Source organism: Chaetomium fimeti (genome assembly GCF_033439085.1).
Source record: "Chaetomium fimeti strain CBS 168.71 chromosome Unknown B0H64scaffold_6, whole genome shotgun sequence".
In the NCBI taxonomy this organism is placed as follows: domain Eukaryota; kingdom Fungi; phylum Ascomycota; class Sordariomycetes; order Sordariales; family Chaetomiaceae; genus Chaetomium; species Chaetomium fimeti.
The window spans coordinates 855,670-870,909 of NW_026944334.1; the positions used below are offsets into that span (position 1 = coordinate 855,670).

General features: G+C 57.4%; 6 protein-coding genes across 6 annotated transcripts; 2 read left to right on the forward strand and 4 right to left on the reverse strand.

Moving 5' to 3' along the window:
• Nucleotides 1-1,053: 1,053 nt before the first annotated feature.
• B0H64DRAFT_206068 (P-loop containing nucleoside triphosphate hydrolase protein) lies at nt 1,054-3,368 on the forward strand. The gene is made up of 4 exons (XM_062799341.1): nt 1,054-1,537; nt 1,593-1,857; nt 1,924-2,597; nt 2,670-3,368. The coding sequence occupies exons 1-4, from the start codon at nt 1,283-1,285 to the stop codon at nt 3,282-3,284; spliced, it is 1,809 nt and encodes a 602-aa protein (XP_062656613.1). The 5' UTR covers nt 1,054-1,282; the 3' UTR covers nt 3,285-3,368.
• On the reverse strand, nt 3,369-4,244 carry B0H64DRAFT_206028 (uncharacterized protein). The gene has a single exon (XM_062799340.1). It carries the CDS (start codon nt 3,998-4,000, stop codon nt 3,452-3,454), a length of 549 nt encoding a protein of 182 aa, XP_062656614.1. The 5' UTR covers nt 4,001-4,244; the 3' UTR covers nt 3,369-3,451.
• On the reverse strand, nt 4,141-7,590 carry B0H64DRAFT_403511 (uncharacterized protein). The gene is made up of 8 exons (XM_062804314.1): nt 6,762-7,590; nt 6,368-6,703; nt 5,803-6,304; nt 5,516-5,748; nt 5,095-5,454; nt 4,905-5,036; nt 4,760-4,853; nt 4,141-4,701 (listed from the first exon to the last, which is right to left on the reverse strand). Exons 1-8 carry the CDS (start codon nt 7,458-7,460, stop codon nt 4,376-4,378), a joined length of 2,682 nt encoding a protein of 893 aa, XP_062656615.1. The 5' UTR covers nt 7,461-7,590; the 3' UTR covers nt 4,141-4,375.
• Nucleotides 7,591-7,995: 405 nt separating this feature from the next.
• B0H64DRAFT_206085 (uncharacterized protein) lies at nt 7,996-8,710 on the reverse strand. Its single transcript, XM_062799342.1, has 2 exons — nt 8,311-8,710; nt 7,996-8,240 (listed from the first exon to the last, which is right to left on the reverse strand). Exons 1-2 carry the CDS (start codon nt 8,586-8,588, stop codon nt 8,054-8,056), a joined length of 465 nt encoding a protein of 154 aa, XP_062656616.1. The 5' UTR covers nt 8,589-8,710; the 3' UTR covers nt 7,996-8,053.
• Nucleotides 8,711-9,268: 558 nt separating this feature from the next.
• On the forward strand, nt 9,269-12,212 carry B0H64DRAFT_465061 (uncharacterized protein; the record flags this gene model as incomplete). The annotated part of the gene is made up of 2 exons (XM_062807652.1): nt 9,269-10,513; nt 10,575-12,212. The coding sequence occupies exons 1-2, from the start codon at nt 9,302-9,304 to the stop codon at nt 12,210-12,212; spliced, it is 2,850 nt and encodes a 949-aa protein (XP_062656617.1). The 5' UTR covers nt 9,269-9,301.
• Nucleotides 12,213-12,748: 536 nt separating this feature from the next.
• Nucleotides 12,749-14,693, reverse strand: B0H64DRAFT_345356 (uncharacterized protein). Its single transcript, XM_062801314.1, has one exon. The coding sequence runs from the start codon at nt 14,298-14,300 to the stop codon at nt 12,891-12,893; it is 1,410 nt and encodes a 469-aa protein (XP_062656618.1). The 5' UTR covers nt 14,301-14,693; the 3' UTR covers nt 12,749-12,890.
• Nucleotides 14,694-15,240: the final 547 nt, after the last annotated feature.

Genomic DNA, 15,240 nt, shown 5'->3' on the forward strand with positions numbered 1-15,240 from the left:
GTAAAGCAGCCGAGAGACACGGCGACGCAGCTTGCGTGTTGACTCGTTGCAAAAGCCGGTCCCAACGAGCATCGACATGACTCTAAGATTCGGCATTGCCGAATATATGGTTGACTGGAGAGACAAGCTCCCGGTTCGAGCAGATCTGGGGACGTGACCAACACGACCATCACCTGCAGCCTGACTCCTTCGCTGGGGCTGTATGTAAACGATGGAAGCAAGCAATCATGGCCACGTAGGCAGGGATTCGAAGGGGAGCCGCATTTGTTTGAACACGAATGGTGACGGATAGGTGCATTCGACGCTTGAACAACTCAATGAACATCGTTTCAAAGCCCAAATTCACTTGACTTGCATTTGTGCCGATTTTATGACGCGGCACACGTGGGAAAGAGACGCAACAACGCCCAAGGTGTGAGTGTCCATCTGTATAATAGTTGTACAGGTTATGCAAATGGCAAATCTCATGACGACCGGTGACAACCACCTCCCCATTCGATTTCTTTGCGGCACTTATCATAAAATTCAGATGCATGCACATCATGTGCCATATTAAGGCAAGACGACTCAATTTCCATGCTGATCCCCGAAGCCTTGCCTCGAGCATAGGTAATTACGTGCCCAACAGCCCAAGAGTAACAGTTGTGAATTTAGATGTTTGTATTACGGTCCATGTTCTCGAGAAACCCAGGAGTCAAGATTCCAACCCTCCCTCCCTTCTCCTATCATAACATAATCGTGTGCTGCAGTGGTCATCTGGGGACGGGAGTGTGCAGCAGTCGAGACCACGGCTCGTCCTCAAAACAGGATTCCCGGTTGCTCAGCGCCGGCATGGAGATTGCATTCCCGATTCCCCAGGCTTCAGTCGATATTTCCTGATTCTTAGGCAGTCACGGTTGGGCCGAATCACAACAGATAGCTCCGTTTGTAGGTGACGAAAAGTTGATGCCTTTCGTTCAGTCAGCCTGAACGAACTCGATTGGCCAGAACACCAAGCCGAACGCCATTCACAACGAGTAATCTCAATCACAACAGTGGGGCAAAAATCGTTGCCTGGTGACTGGGGCATTCTGCTTGGTCGATGCCAGGAGGTACTTTGCCCAGCACAGTTCAGGCATCTGCGTTTGATATTTGGTGATAAGGTTCCATGATACTCTGTGTTTCTTCTTTCTTCAACCTCTCGGACTTCAAGTTCTAGGAGACCTTATCAGATACCTTTCCGATCAGAGAATAGGTATTTCATATTTTGCTAAAACTTAAGTTCCAAGACCCTGACTTGACCATGGAGCAATACATTCTCGACAATGTTGACCGCTACCAGAAGCTCGTTGCTGAGTTCAAGCCGTCAACATCAAGCTCCAAGGGGAGCGACACAACCGAGACCAGCCCGGATATTGTGGTGAGCGCCAGGGTGCGGCCAATGCTAGAGGATGAGCTCGCCCAAGGCTTCCCTGTTGGTGTTCACATCCGTGACGACACGAACACCGCCGACTTGCACGAGTTGCAGCAGCCTGTGAGAGGCCCCGCGAGGATCAGGGTAAGTGTTGCAGCCAGGTGATCAGGGTAGGTGGCCATGCTCTAACAGTGGACAGTCTTTCGATTACTCGGTGGACAGGTTGTATGGTCCTGATGCTTCAACCCGCGAGCTCTACGACGATCTGGTCCAACCGTTGGTCCCTTGGGCCTGGGGCGGCGGCATTGGAACCCTGTTCGCATACGGCCAAACCGCGTCCGGCAAGACCATGACAGTCAGCGGCCTGGAACGGCATGTGGCTGAGCATATGATGGACGGGTCGTTGGATGGCGACAGGAAGATCTCCATGTCCATCATCGAGCTGGCAGGTCAAACAGCATACGGTAAGCCCACCAGTGAAGCGCCCCCCTGGGTGCGGTCTCGCTAACAACCTTTCCACTCCACCTCAGACCTCCTCAACGACCGCAAGCAGATCTCCATCCTCGAAGACTCGTTCGGCGTCACTCAGATGGCTGGTGCCCTGGAGCACCATGTGACCGACAAGAAGACCCTCCTCGAGTACATCGATGCCGCCGCCGCCCTCCGTAGCACCACGCCGACCCTCAGGAACAACAGTTCTTCTCGCTCCCACGCGATTTGCCGCTTTCGCTTCGAGAACCCGCAACTTCCTTCCGCCAAGGACGGCCTTCTCTACCTTATCGACCTAGCAGGCTCCGAGGCCGCTCGTGACAAGGTGGCCCACGACACCAGCCGCATGAAGGAGGCCCGCGAGATCAACTCGAGTCTGTCGGTCCTCAAGGATTGCATTCGCGGCCGCGCGGTGGCCGATGCCGATTCGTTCTCGGGCAAGACCAACAAGAAGCCCGCTTATGTCCCCTTCCGGCAGAGCACCCTGACCAAGACGCTCAAGCACGTTTTCGACCCGGCGAGCACCCGCAGCTGCAAGACCATCGTCGTGGCCTGCGTCAACCCCTGCCTGGCCGACCTCGGCGCCAGCAAGAATACCATGCGCTACGCCGAAATGCTGCGCGTGCCGATGCCCAAGGCGAAGGTGATGGAGTACAACCCCGGCATCCCGGCGACTTGGAACAACGAGCAGCTCCGCGACTGGATCCAGCGCAACGTACGTCCCCCGTCTCCCCATTTGCCACCACCCCTAGTACACTCACTAACCTCATCCTCGGGGGCACTTCAGTCTGGCGAGCCGTCCGTCAACCCGGCTGTCCTCGCGCCCTCGGAGAACGGCCCGCAGCTCCTGCGGCTGCCCACCGCCGAGTTCATCACCCGCTGCCTCAAGACCGAGGGCGCCACCGTTGAGCAGGCCCAGGCATTCCACACCAAGCTCTGGAAGCTGCACATCGACTCCCAGCGCAACGCCGCCAAGCTCACCGTCGCGAAGACGACTGACACCGCGGAGGCATCCCGTCAAGAGCTGCTCGACTCCAGCGCCGACCCGGAGCCGGATGCGTCCAAGATCCCCTTCCAAGAGCGCATCCGGCCCGGCATGGTGGTGAGCTGGACCCCGCCGGCCGAGTATGCGTCCTTTGCGGTGAACAAGAAGTGCTATGCCATGGTCATGTGCCCGGTGCAGGCTGCCGGTGAGCGGGCCAGGGATGCTCATGGCGAGTTGGTTAATGCCGTGGAGGGCAAGGGTGAGGGTTACCTGTGCGCGCTGGTCATGCCTGCCTTGCTTCCCGGCTCGTTTGTGGTTGGTCTGTGGCGCCAGGTTGTGGTTCGTGTCGAGGAGATGCAGGCTGAGGTTTTGATGGAGTGGGATGAGGCCACGAGGTACTACTACATGACGGTTTAGGGGGCGGAGAGGGGTATCACCGTCCTAGGTAAGGTCCCTAACCTCTGGGTCCACGTCTTGTATTCACCACTCCAAGACAGAGCAAAGCCATCCATATGTACCTAGGTAGCCATCAATAAGCACCCCCAACCCCATCTCCCTCCCCCTCCCCCCCAGCGCATCACACCTCACCGCTCCTTCAACCACGCCCTCACCCCCTCCCTCTCCAAATACTCATAAACCACCCCCGCCCCCTTTAACCTTTCCAGCCCCTCCAGCGCCCAATCCTGACAATTCCACGCCACATTCTCATCCTCCACCACTTCCACGTCCCTCAGAACCCCATCAATCATCTTCACCACCCCCGCCATCGCATCCCATCCCCCATCCATGCCATCCCCCTCCCCAACAACCTTGTGCCTGCGCACCTCCCCGACCTCCAACCGCCCCACCACCACCCCACCATCTTTCACATCCAACCACTCCGGGCCGGGGTAGTAGAACCCGCCCGGCATGCCCCGTAATTGGAAGACGGTGCCGCGTGAAGTTTCGGTTTCGGATCCGGCCCCGCGGTCGAAACCGGAGACCCCGCTACTCGGCGGTGGTGATGGTGGGTCGAGGAAGTAGGCCCAGTGGTGGGGGCGGGGGAGGTTGGTGAGGGGGTGCGGGCCGCGGTCGTAGGTTATGAGAGAGAGGGTGAAGGTGTGGTGGGGTTGGGAGGGGTTGGGTTGGGGCATGGTGGTTTGTGGTGTGGTTTGTGGTCTGTTTTGTGGTGTGTGTGTTGCGGTTGGTGGTACTGTGGGTGCTGGGTTGTGGCGGTTGTGTTGTGGTATTGCGTTTTGGGGGTCGGTTTGGAGGGGATGAAGTTGTGAGATGGTTGGTGTGAGAATGATGGTGGCGGGGGGGCTCAGGCGGTTGGTTCAGGGTTACCACACTCTCAGGCAACACCGTGCTTGCGTTGCCTTCGTAATGCTGCTCATCAATTCATCGTGTATTAAACATCCACATTACCTAAGAAACCTGCTCTTGTACATAACAACATCATCCGTATACCGTGTATGCAATGAGATTCCGGCCGGCCTTGAGATCTCGATATTATGTGCCTGCGAATCTCAAGCAGATTCCCGCCTCCATAATAGCCGCTTGAGCCCCCTGGGACCGGCCCCCTTTTCTTTCCGATGCAGAGGCAGCGCCCCGCTGGTAATGCCGTTTCCGTGGTTAGTAGTCTCCCAGTCCCATTCCTTCTGCTTTGCAATCATGAAATCCCGAATCGCACGCGGCGAGGCGGCGGCAAGGTTACTGCGGTCCAACTTGTTCCCCTTGACAGGGCGCGCGAGGTAACCGAAGACTTGTCGACATGTGCCGAGTACCATGGCCCTGGCGGAGTGGCTGAAGGCAAGGCTAAGAGACAAGGTAGTGATGAAGCTAGAGAGCAAAACTGGAACCAAAGTCAGAGCCAGCTATGCAATGGAACCTTAGCCAGGTGTTTGACTTACACATCACCAGGAACTGTGTGCCCATCCTCATCGTCCCGCTGTCGAGCTCCTTGGAGTTCATGCCGAAAATTGAGGTGAAGAAGGAAAGGGGTAGCTGAGCTTGGGTTAATGGGACTGCACGCTGGGATGAGTGAGGATGACTCACGAAGAAGATGGTCACAACAGTGAACACCACGATTGATCTGCCCTGGATGACACTCTCGTCCGCCCTGCGGATCGCCGCCTTCGCCTCGATGATGCCGGCCTGCTGCTGTTTCATATCGAGCAGTTCACGAAGCTGGACACAAGCATTAGCGGAATACCAAACCTTGTCCATCCATCACCTGTGGACTTACCTGGGTTCTAGTATTTGCCTGCCGCTTCTCCAGGTCCATGAGCTCGTCCCGACGTAGCTTCATATCTGATATCAACTGTGCCGCTCTTTCGAGGGCACTACTAGGCTTAAGTTGAGACTCGGAACACAGGCCCCGTAGAGCCTTTTCAAAGTCAATCATGACCGTAATTTGCTGAGAGTAGATCTCTTGCATGATTTGGAGCTGGTCAATGACGTTCTGCGCCTCCATCAAGGCAGACCACTCGAATTTAATGTTGAGGGTCTTGCGCAGCAGCTCCTCGTCTGTTTGCAGTGGATCTTGGTTATTCATTCTCTTGACGTCGCGGCCAAAGCGCTCATACGCCTCTGTCTTCTTTTCAGACTATCCCGAAGTCAGGTCAGCGGTGGATCCGGGAAACGGCTGTACGGGACGGACGGCTCACAATATTTGATATAGCGGACCCGAATATATCCACCACCTCGGGCCGAAGGTCCGGTTTGGTCCTGTCAAAGAACACCTTGGAGCATTCGTCAATGATGATGAGGCTTAAATCGTAGATGGACGTGATATGGTGGCTCTCCATGCCCGCGAGCCGGTCGCGGATCGCCCTGTGGATGGCTGATGGGTCTGGCTTATTACGGCCCCAGCGCCTGGGAAAGGCGGTAAGGATGGTGTCTGAACTCATGTCAGTCAGCCATCGACCCTCTTCGCGACTTGGATGTGACTTACTTTCGTCCAAGACCCACAACCAAATTTGATCAACCATAATCACTCTCGGAATCGCCTCAGGGTCACTCCGAGTTCGTGTCCCACGGTAAACAACTTGCTGCCGGTCACGATGGGCGGTATCCTCCGAGGTCCAGTTGTAGTATTGTTCAAGGGTTCGCCTGGGATGGAGTGGCGACGGGGTGCCCAAATGGTCGTTGACCAACCGCCAGTCCGCTGCCTCATCGATGAGTAAATAGAGCTTGGCAGCTAGCCACAGGTAGCTCCCCAGCGCCGACTTGGGCCTCCACGGAGGGGCGTCTTCGTGCAAGCCTTCAGCATCGGAGACAGTGCTGTCCATGCGGCTAGCCAGGGCTTTTGCTTGGTCAATGACGCTTCCCCACGTTCCTTTTCGCTTGTTCAACCGTTCAAAGTTGCATTGCCGTTCATTCATATTGCGGGTTTTCCGAATCACGCTCGTCATTCGGACGAGGCGCTTCTCGATCTCCCAATGCAAGTACGGCATCTGGAACACGATAAGCTTCTGGGCAAAGAAGGGGTGGCCTGAACGTTATGGGGTTCCACTCACAAACAGTACGATGTCCTGGGACTCCGACGACCGGAAGTACGTACTGGCCTTGCCACTGGACGCTGAATCATCGAGCGGTACGGCGAGTGTTTTCTCGCCAGCACTCCACGGCGCCGAAGGTACGAACGCGCAGCGTGGCCGGATCTGGCGGGAGTGGGCTGGAAGGTGGCTGCTACCCCCTCCTCTCTCCTGCCCGTGCCAGAGCTCCCGCTTCAAGAGCTTCTCGGTATTCGACTGCATCTTCTTGGCGGCTGGCTGGTAGGATCCACGTTGGGACAGCCCTTGTGGTGCGTCCAGCTGCGAGCAGTCTTCGCCGTAGTATCTCGCGATAGCGTCCTCGTGCATAAGTCAGCAAGGAAACGTGTGCGAGGCCCGTCCATTCTCCGGTACATACCTCTACCCATTTCATGTTGTTTGCCTGAAGATGGAAGTAGCGTAGCTGTGTCCTGTCGGATGAGCGCTTTAACGGTGTCTGAGCCTCGTCATACAGCAGCTTTTGCATCGAGATCTTCTGATGCGGGAATTTCCCGTGGCAAAGAGGGTGATCCAGCGTCACACCGCCCTGCCCCTTATTGAATGCAGTCACCCATCCATTGTAGCCGTAGTTCGGCTCTGCCGGGTTGTCGTCCAGGCCATCGTCCAGGGCATCTAGCTTGGGGATGTAGCTTTCCGGGGCGACGGCTCTTTGAAGGTCCGAGTAGTCGAGAAACGGCCATTGTTCGACTCGTTTCAAAACCAAGCGTTGTCGATTGAGTTCCTGCCTCCGGTACCCGCTCGCTCTTGCGATGCCGACCTCGATGCGGTGAAGCTCCTCCTTGCACACCCGATTGGCGCGGTTCCTCCAGCTATCGTGCGCCCTCTCTAACGAACGAAGCAATGACGAAGCGTCGGATGAGGAGAGGCGATGCCCTTCAAAAAAGTCCCTCAGGTGCCTGATGCGGCGCAGTTCCTTTCTGACAATCTCTCGCTCGTGGTCGGGAAAGCTGTCGTACAACTGCGCTCTTTTGGAGAACCTGGCAGCAAGAAACGCAGCCCATGCATCGGTGGGGGGCGCAGGATCAACATACTGATCCTCGACAATATACAAAGGCATCGGGACGGAAGCGTGGTGTTTTGGGTCGCAGACACCCGTGAGCCAAGCAGTCCCAAGTCCCAAGAATCCAAGATTGCGGGCACAGCTCTGCTTCTTTACACGTCGAGGACATATCCAAGGAAAATTTAAGCGTTGCCAAGCCGTGCGTTGTCTGGACCAATCCACAGCGCGCACCTGCATGATCACGATAGGCTCACTCCGCTCACCAGCGTCAAGGTTTCGCTTCTGTTGTGACCAATGGCGGGGCTTGGCGTCCGCAAAGTGCATGCCGGAACTTGAGAGAGCGGGGGTGATCGGCAAGACTCTCGCTGACCGTCTTCTGCCACTCTGGTCATCAGAAACCCATCACGCCCATCGGGTCAAAGTGTGGTGCATCGAGGTTCATCATGGGGAATTGTGGCTTGCCGCTGTTCAGCTAGCCCTGGGACATCTTGGTACTGTTGTCACGCCTGAATGGAACAAGTCCATGCCAAGTTAGGAAACTAACGAGGTCCCGTTGACCGACAATAAACACCCCACCACAAGGCAGGTATTTGTTCAATCCATGTGCACACCAAACTGTAACCGAAGCAACTGCTCATCCTAACGCCCCCTCACCTGATTGCGCGGTGTGTTTCGAACGCTATTTCTCTCGGCCGTCCATACCAACTCCCCCCCGGCAGCAAGGCCCGCGAGGGATATGTCGGTCTAAGATGACGTGTCCATGTGCTAGCATTGTTGGTGGAACGGAGGACACTAATGCGTTTGATATTGGGAATTCGAACCGTTGACGCCCTGCACCTAATCGTGTTGGGAATCAGTATGCCGCTGTTATGCGGGATCTAAGGGCCTGGTTAGCTGTCCGGCTTACCGCTTCGTTAAACCGGGGGGTGCTGGAGAAAGACGCAAAATGTACCATGAATTCGGGTCGGTTCTTCTTGCCTGCCGAAGCAGCGGATCGGCGAAGGCGCATCTCGCCAACCACAAAACACCGATGCCAAAAGCTAAGCTGCCCAATACGGCGGCAAGAATAACCAAAGGAGACGAATCGTATGGCGGGCCAGGCATGGGCGTTGGAGATGGCGTGGTTGGGGAAACGGATGCTGTATCGAATCGGACCAGTTTCCATTTGTTGTGCATCGGGGGCATTGTGACGACGAGTTTGTAACAATAGTACGGTACCTGTTCGAATACCCGAGCAGATGCGCAATCTCAGATGACCAAAAAGTCAAGGTCGAAATTCAGGAATGGTAGTTGAACATGGCGGGAACTTGGAAGTTAGCATGAATGTCGATGAAAAGCACAGAAGGGAATGGGGTTCTTGTCCAGATTACTGCGATGAGCTCCAGTTACAGGAACACCATGATGTGTACGGTGACACTCTCCCCCGTGAATGCCATGGCTTAAACCAACATTGGAGCGAGGCGTCAGGACTCAGGACTGCGTCACGGCAGTATTAATCGTTACAAGGCAAGTCAAGGGCAACGATCCGAGAGCCCATTCAGAAAAAAAGCGTCGTCTGAGTTTAGTTACAGATAGAGAATTAAGCTTTCATCGTTCCAGTTACCCCATAAAATTTCATGGAGACAGCAAACTGGATTTGTCACTTTTTGCTCTCCATCTGCACCTTCCATTTCCGGCCGAAAGATCTGTTTTCTGTTGACCGAATACAGCAGCGTGAAGGCGCAAGCCCCGCTACTTTTCGCGTGATTGGCGGGTACTGCCGACACCACCTGCGGCCAGTCACTGGCAGTTGCCAGTCTCCCAGTCACCGGCGTGCCGCCTTCTCTCTCAGTCCCCAGCCACCGCAATCTATCTTCACAACGAACCTCAGCAACACTCACCAGAAATAGCGCTGAAGGATGGATGAAAAGAGTGGCCTGCCCTCGCACCGGGCTGGCACCGAGACGGCACGATGGCAACGACAGAAACCACGCCGGTCGCGGGCAATTCGATTCTTGGCAGTCGGGTGCTTGTGTTTCATTGCAGTCGCGCAGTGGAAGCAGGTCTTCTCTAGCTCTCCCAACCAGCCCGCTGCCCCCGTGGTGTCGCCGAACTCGGACGTCACGGTACACGGCCTCTCAGTCAAACGGTTGCAGGAAAACCTCGCCACGTGTGAAAACTTACGCAAGAAGCCGCAAGACCCAATTGGCGCCGGACGCGACCGGAACGCGCGGTACGTGGACGGGCACGCCCCGACACTGATCAAGAATGCTACCGTTTGGGTGGGCGAACCGGCCGCCGGCACTTCCCCGGACGATGCGCGGAACGGGACCGGGTTTTCTTGGATCAAGGCCGATGTGTATCTGGAGTATGGACTCATCAAGAAAGTTGAATCCACCATCGCACTGTCCTCGGTTACCTCCGACACGGTGGTCTTCGACGCCGGCGGCCGCCCCCTGACAGCGGGCATCATTGACATGCACACCCATGCCGGCGTGGACTCGCTTCCGGAACTGTGGGGGAACGAAGACACCAACGAGATGGCATCTGACATCACACCTTACGTCCGCTCCATCGACGGCATCCAGCCGTTAGATCACCAGATTCAAGTCATCAAATCAGGCGGTGTGACAACTAGCCTGGTCCTGCCCGGATCCGCAAATAACATGGGCGGCGAGGCGTTTGTGATCAAGCACGCCGTGGGCAAGGCCGATGGACGCAACGAGACCAGCGCCGTGGACATGCTTGCCGATCCGGACCGCAACTGGCGCTTCATGAAAATGGCTTGCGGTGAAAACCCCAAGCGCGTGTACGGTGACTCCGGCAACGGCCCAACTAGCCGGCTGGGTGAGAGTTGGGAGTTCCGACAGGCCTTTGAAAAGGCAACCAAAGTGGTACAGGAGCAGGACGACTGGTGCAACGCCGCCGCTTCCGGCATCCACCACATGAAGTCATACCTACCTCAGGAGCTCCGCTGGGAGTCACTGGGGGCCCTGCTGCGGCACCAGGTCCGGTTGAACACGCACTGTTACACCATTCCGGATCTTGAAGCATTCGTGGACCACACCAACGAGTTCAAGTTCAAGGTCCAAGCCTTCCATCACGCGCACCAGACCTACTTGGTTCCTGAGGTATGTCGGCCGTCCCGTGACATGACACGTTGTGCTCCGAACCCTACTGACTGTCAAATAGATCCTCAAGCGGGCATACGGTGGTGACGCCCCCGCGTCGGCCCTGTTTGCCGACAACATGTGGTATAAGGCGGAAGCTAACGTCGCGTCCGAATACGCCGGCAAGATCTTGTATGACAACGGTTTGACACCTATCTACGTCAGCGACAACCCGGTCCTCAACGCGCAACACGTGGTCTTTGAAGCTGCCAAAGGGTACAAGTACGGTTTGCCATACCATGTTGCGTTAGCTGCTGTGACTACTGCTCCGGCCGAGCGCCTTGGCTTTGGGAACAGGCTGGGCAAGATTAAGCCTGGGTTTGATGCCGACGTCGTGGTTTGGGATAGCGACCCGCTCAGCGTTGGCGCGGCTCCAGTCCAGGTTTGGATTGACGGGACCGCGCAGTATGATGACCCTGTGGTGCTGAAGAAGCCCGCAGCAGAGGTGATTGTGCCTGATGAAAGCCTGTCCAAAATCCCAGAGGGGCCTGTGGCCATGGATGAGGTGATCTTCACCGGGATCTCCAAGGTTCTGCTGAACGAGGATGTCAAGCACCTGTCCGCGGACAACGCCGTCGTTGTATCCCAGGGAAAGGTCACCTGCATTGGGGCCTGCGATGCCGAGCTGCAGGCTGCTTCCCGCTCCAACACTCCCATCATCAACCTCAACAATGGCTACCTCACCGAGTCTCTCACCGCATTCGGCTCCAAGATCGGCCTCAACGCTATCGACGCCGAGAAGGACACCGACAACGGCCCTAGCGGCACGGCGTTCACCCGCGCCGAGGACGGCCTGGCCCTCGACACCCAGAAGACCAACACCTCCTACACCTACGGCGTCACCAAAGCCATCACCGCGCCCAGACACCGTGGCCAAGCCACCCACTACGGCACCAGCGTCGGCTTCCTCACCGGCGCCCTCACCCCTCTCTCCAACAACACAATCTTCGCCACCGATGCCGCCGTCCACTACACCCTCACCCCCTCCGTCAAATCCAACTCGGACACCCCCTCCATCGCCGCCGCCATCACCACCCTCCGCAACAAACTCCTCACCGCCGCCACTTCCACCTCCACGATCACCGACCCTTACTCCGAAACATCCTACCTCCAACGCGTCACCAACGGCACCCTCCCCTTAGTCATCACCGTCCACTCCGCCGACACCATCGCCGCCCTCCTCAAACTCAAAACCACCATCGAAACCACCACCCACACCCCCCTCCGCCTGATCATCTACGGCGCTGCAGAAGCCCACCTCCTCGCCGCGGACCTCGCCGCCGCCGACGTGGGCGTCGTCCTCGCCCCCTTGTTCTCGTACGCCGCGTCCTGGGACCAGCGGCGCGCGCTGACGGGGGCGCCGCTGACCCGGGGCACGGGGGTGGATCGCTTGCTGGAGGCGGGCGTGGCGACGGGGATCGGGCTGGAGGAGGACTGGGTGGTGCGGGATCTGGGCTTGTTGGCGGGGATGGTGTGGCGGAATGGGGAGGGGAGGGTGGATGAGAGGGGGGCGTTGGGGATGGTTGGGAGGGGGGTGTTGGATATGTTGGGCGTGGAAGGGCCTGGGGTGGCGGAGGGGCATTTTGTGGTGTGGGAGGGGAGTCCGTTGGAGATTGGGGGAAGGGTGAGGGGGGTTGGGGGGGGGGAGGGGGTGGGTTGATGTTTGGGGGTGAGGGGTGAGAGGTAGGTAAGTAGTGAGAGGGGTTGTGGTAAGGTTGTGGTGGGTAAGTAGGGAGCGAGGTAGTACTTAAACTAGATGAGAGTAGAAGGTATGCATGTGGTGGATTTAATACCGCCGCTACCCCGTGGAGGGCAATAATAAAACCATCTAGATGTTGATCATAGAAGAACAAGCAAAGTCGTCGATCAGAAGAAGTAATATCTCTAGATAACATTATACGATGGCATGACAGGGGCAAGGGCTTATATAGAGATTACTCGGTGATTTACCCTACCCCATTCTAGGATCCGGGAACTGCTGGGAAACACGGTTATGCGTAAGTTGCTTGCAGTATTCAAAGTCATCTGGGGGAGGGCATGCCCTCTGTTTATATACAGAGAACGGCTACAGGGCTCCCTTGTCTTGTGCCCTTTGCACCCATTTCAGCAGGAACATGTATCGACGTTTTATTGGCAAGTACGGCGTCAGTGCTAGTTCATTAGTTCATGTTATCAAAGGCGCGGTAAGGAAATGGGTTCAGTGTTAAGTTTAGATTCTTTTAGAAGCCCGCTCGGCTCTTCTCTCGGGCTGCAAGTGCCTGCATCTCGCAATATCCCGAATGTTGGAGGCCAACGCATCACGCTCGGCTCCCCATGTCTACTCATTTATCGTTCTTCCTTAAGCCTCTGCTGCCCGCATACGGTTGGTCAACGCTAGGATCTTGCCATGGATACTCTCATCGGCTGTGATCACACCCCAGCTCCTCGAGAGTTTGTTCCCCGTTGAAAAGTCGACCGGGTTCCCAGACAAGTCCGTCACCTTGCCCGCTCCAGACTCTGTGTAGATGAGCTGTGAGCCGGCATGGTCCCAGCATGACCATGCCGACTTTCCTGGTTTGGGCCACCGTAGTTGCACGAACTCTCTCCCTCCCAACACCATCGCGGCATAGCGCATGTGTGATGAGTAGAGGTTCGTCCCGCGGTACTCGGCACCGACAATCCCGGCCATCTCCTTGACCTTCTCCGTCAGCGTCGCCGGGCTCTTCTCCGAGTCCACAAAATGCAGGTCCCTGAGATCAACCGCTTTCCCGCGCCCCCTATCAATCCGCCTCGCCTCCCGTAGCACCCCCCTCCCCATCGGCCTGACGCTTGCCCCCTGACCCCTTACCGCAGAAAGCAACAACCCCATCCCCTCTTCATCCACCCCATGCTCTCGCACCTTCCACTTCCCCACCGGCACGCCCGCCTCAAACCTCCAATTCGGACACCCCAACACCCCGACCACCTCCCGCCCCCCCTCCAACAACGCCAACGAAATCGCGTACTGCCCGCCCTGCATGTACGCGCTCGTCCCATCAATCGGATCCAAACACCACACCCTTCTCCCCCCCACCACCCCCCCTTGCGCACCACCACCACCACTCTGGGTGGTAACACCCAGCTCCAGCAACGCCATCATCTCCTCCACGCCCCTCGGCCTGCCCAACAACGCCTCGCTCCCCGCATCCTCCAGCCTCGTCGTCGCCACCAGCTCCCACACCTGCGCCGCGAGGTCGCCGTCCGCCCGCAGCGCCGACGCGTCCTCCTCGCCGATGATCAGGTCCCCCGGGAAGGCCGTGTGCACGGCCGCGACGAGTAGCGCCTGCGCGGCGAGGTCGGCGATGGTGACCGGGGAGGTGTCGGGCTTGGCGAGGGAGAGGCGGCGCGGGAGGCCGGGGTGGGCGGGCGGTTGGGAGCCTCGCGCTGGGCTGGTGGGGGAGGAAGAGGGGTGCAGGAATTGGCCGATGGGTTGGGATTGGGATTGGGATTGGGATTGGGAGGGGGAGGGGGTGAAGGGGAAGCCGGTGGTGGGGGTTTCGGAGACGGGGGTGGTGTAGATGCTGGGCGATGCGCAGGTGTCGAAGTCGAAGTCGGGCTCCGAGTCGGGCGCGGGCTGGTGGGAGGGGGTGTTGGTGGGGAGGGGTTGGGATCTGGCGGCGTTGATGGTTGCGAGCACGCGTTTGGTGACCAGGGCTGCGCGCTGCACGGCTAGTTGGGCGATGAGGAGTTCATGGGCGAAGGGGGGGTGGCTGTCGGAAGAGACAGTCATTTTGGCGGTAGGTCCCTTTTCCAGGTTTGTTTTTGGTAGTAGGGTCTACTTGGTAGCCGAGATGTTGTGGGGTTGTGCGGAGGTGATCGAGGTCACCTTAGTTGTGGCTGGGACTCTTTGAGTTTGGGTGAGGAGAGTCTTAAACCCGACGGGAAGGGTGGTTGTGAAAAATGGGGGCTGAGAATGCGTGGAACGAGGAACGGGGTCTGGACTTGATTAAAGTCGGCATCCGCAAACTGGAGTGGAAAAAGACTCAAATACTGTCTGTATACTTCCTGCATACATGTAGCTCAGAGTGGAGGGACACAGGGGCTAGCCCGGAATATATCTTTCTGTTTGGAGGTCTCACCTGCCACGTTGATTTCCCCTTTCACTCCTCTTTTTTCTCGGATGGCGCCGCGCAATTTCAGCATCGGCACGCGCGTTGTCCGACCGCGAGACCAAGTCAGGCGCCATCGGCACGCCGGCGTCGGTGTCATTGGCCCAAAGCCATGTGGTGGGGGCGTTTTTTGGGGTGTGGAGTGGCGAAGCTTTGGGGCGCAGGGGAAAATTGTCAAAAATTGGGTTGGGATAGCATGGCCAATCGACCACAGAGGCCGCCGCCATGGGCTGCCAACCCGCTTCCGACGCCTTTTCGAGACGACTATTAAATAGATAACGCCACAACCAACGACTGTCAACGCGTCGCCAACTCGCAGGGTCCGGTTTCCAGGAACTCCTCCCTGAACCTCGGTCTTACCCACGTCCGACATCGCTCATTTCCCGTCGTCTTTACCAGGGGTCAGTGAGCCTGACAGTAAGCCTGGGGCTGGCGGACAAAGGCCTGTCCCCGGCGCCAACGGCATAAATCAGACAAGCACAGGACCATCCCAACCGCGCGGCTCATGTTCTGCAAAAGGCCCACCAGAGTGACCACCACCCTTTGCGTGATCTCTCACAC

Bases quoted from the DNA above. Each gene is read 5' to 3' on its own strand.
- B0H64DRAFT_345356 (XM_062801314.1), bottom strand. From the start codon at position 14,300: ATGACTGTCTCTTCCGACAGCCACCCCCCCTTCGCCCATGAACTCCTC.
- B0H64DRAFT_403511 (XM_062804314.1), bottom strand. From the start codon at position 7,460: ATGCCTTTGTATATTGTCGAGGATCAGTATGTTGATCCTGCGCCCCCC. The intron at 6,305-6,367 runs GTGAGTGGAACC...ATCGTGTTCCAG, and splicing joins CCCAGGACATCGTACTGTTT to ATGCCGTACTTGCATTGGGA. The intron at 5,455-5,515 runs GTGAGCCGTCCG...ACTTCGGGATAG, and splicing joins GGTCCGCTATATCAAATATT to TCTGAAAAGAAGACAGAGGC.
- B0H64DRAFT_206068 (XM_062799341.1), top strand. From the start codon at position 1,283: ATGGAGCAATACATTCTCGACAATGTTGACCGCTACCAGAAGCTCGTT. The intron at 1,858-1,923 runs GTAAGCCCACCA...ACTCCACCTCAG, and splicing joins GGCAGGTCAAACAGCATACG to ACCTCCTCAACGACCGCAAG. The intron at 2,598-2,669 runs GTACGTCCCCCG...GGGGCACTTCAG, and splicing joins GCGACTGGATCCAGCGCAAC to TCTGGCGAGCCGTCCGTCAA.
- B0H64DRAFT_206085 (XM_062799342.1), bottom strand. From the start codon at position 8,588: ATGCCCCCGATGCACAACAAATGGAAACTGGTCCGATTCGATACAGCA. The intron at 8,241-8,310 runs GTAAGCCGGACA...CAACACGATTAG, and splicing joins CCCCCCGGTTTAACGAAGCG to GTGCAGGGCGTCAACGGTTC.
- B0H64DRAFT_206028 (XM_062799340.1), bottom strand. From the start codon at position 4,000: ATGCCCCAACCCAACCCCTCCCAACCCCACCACACCTTCACCCTCTCT.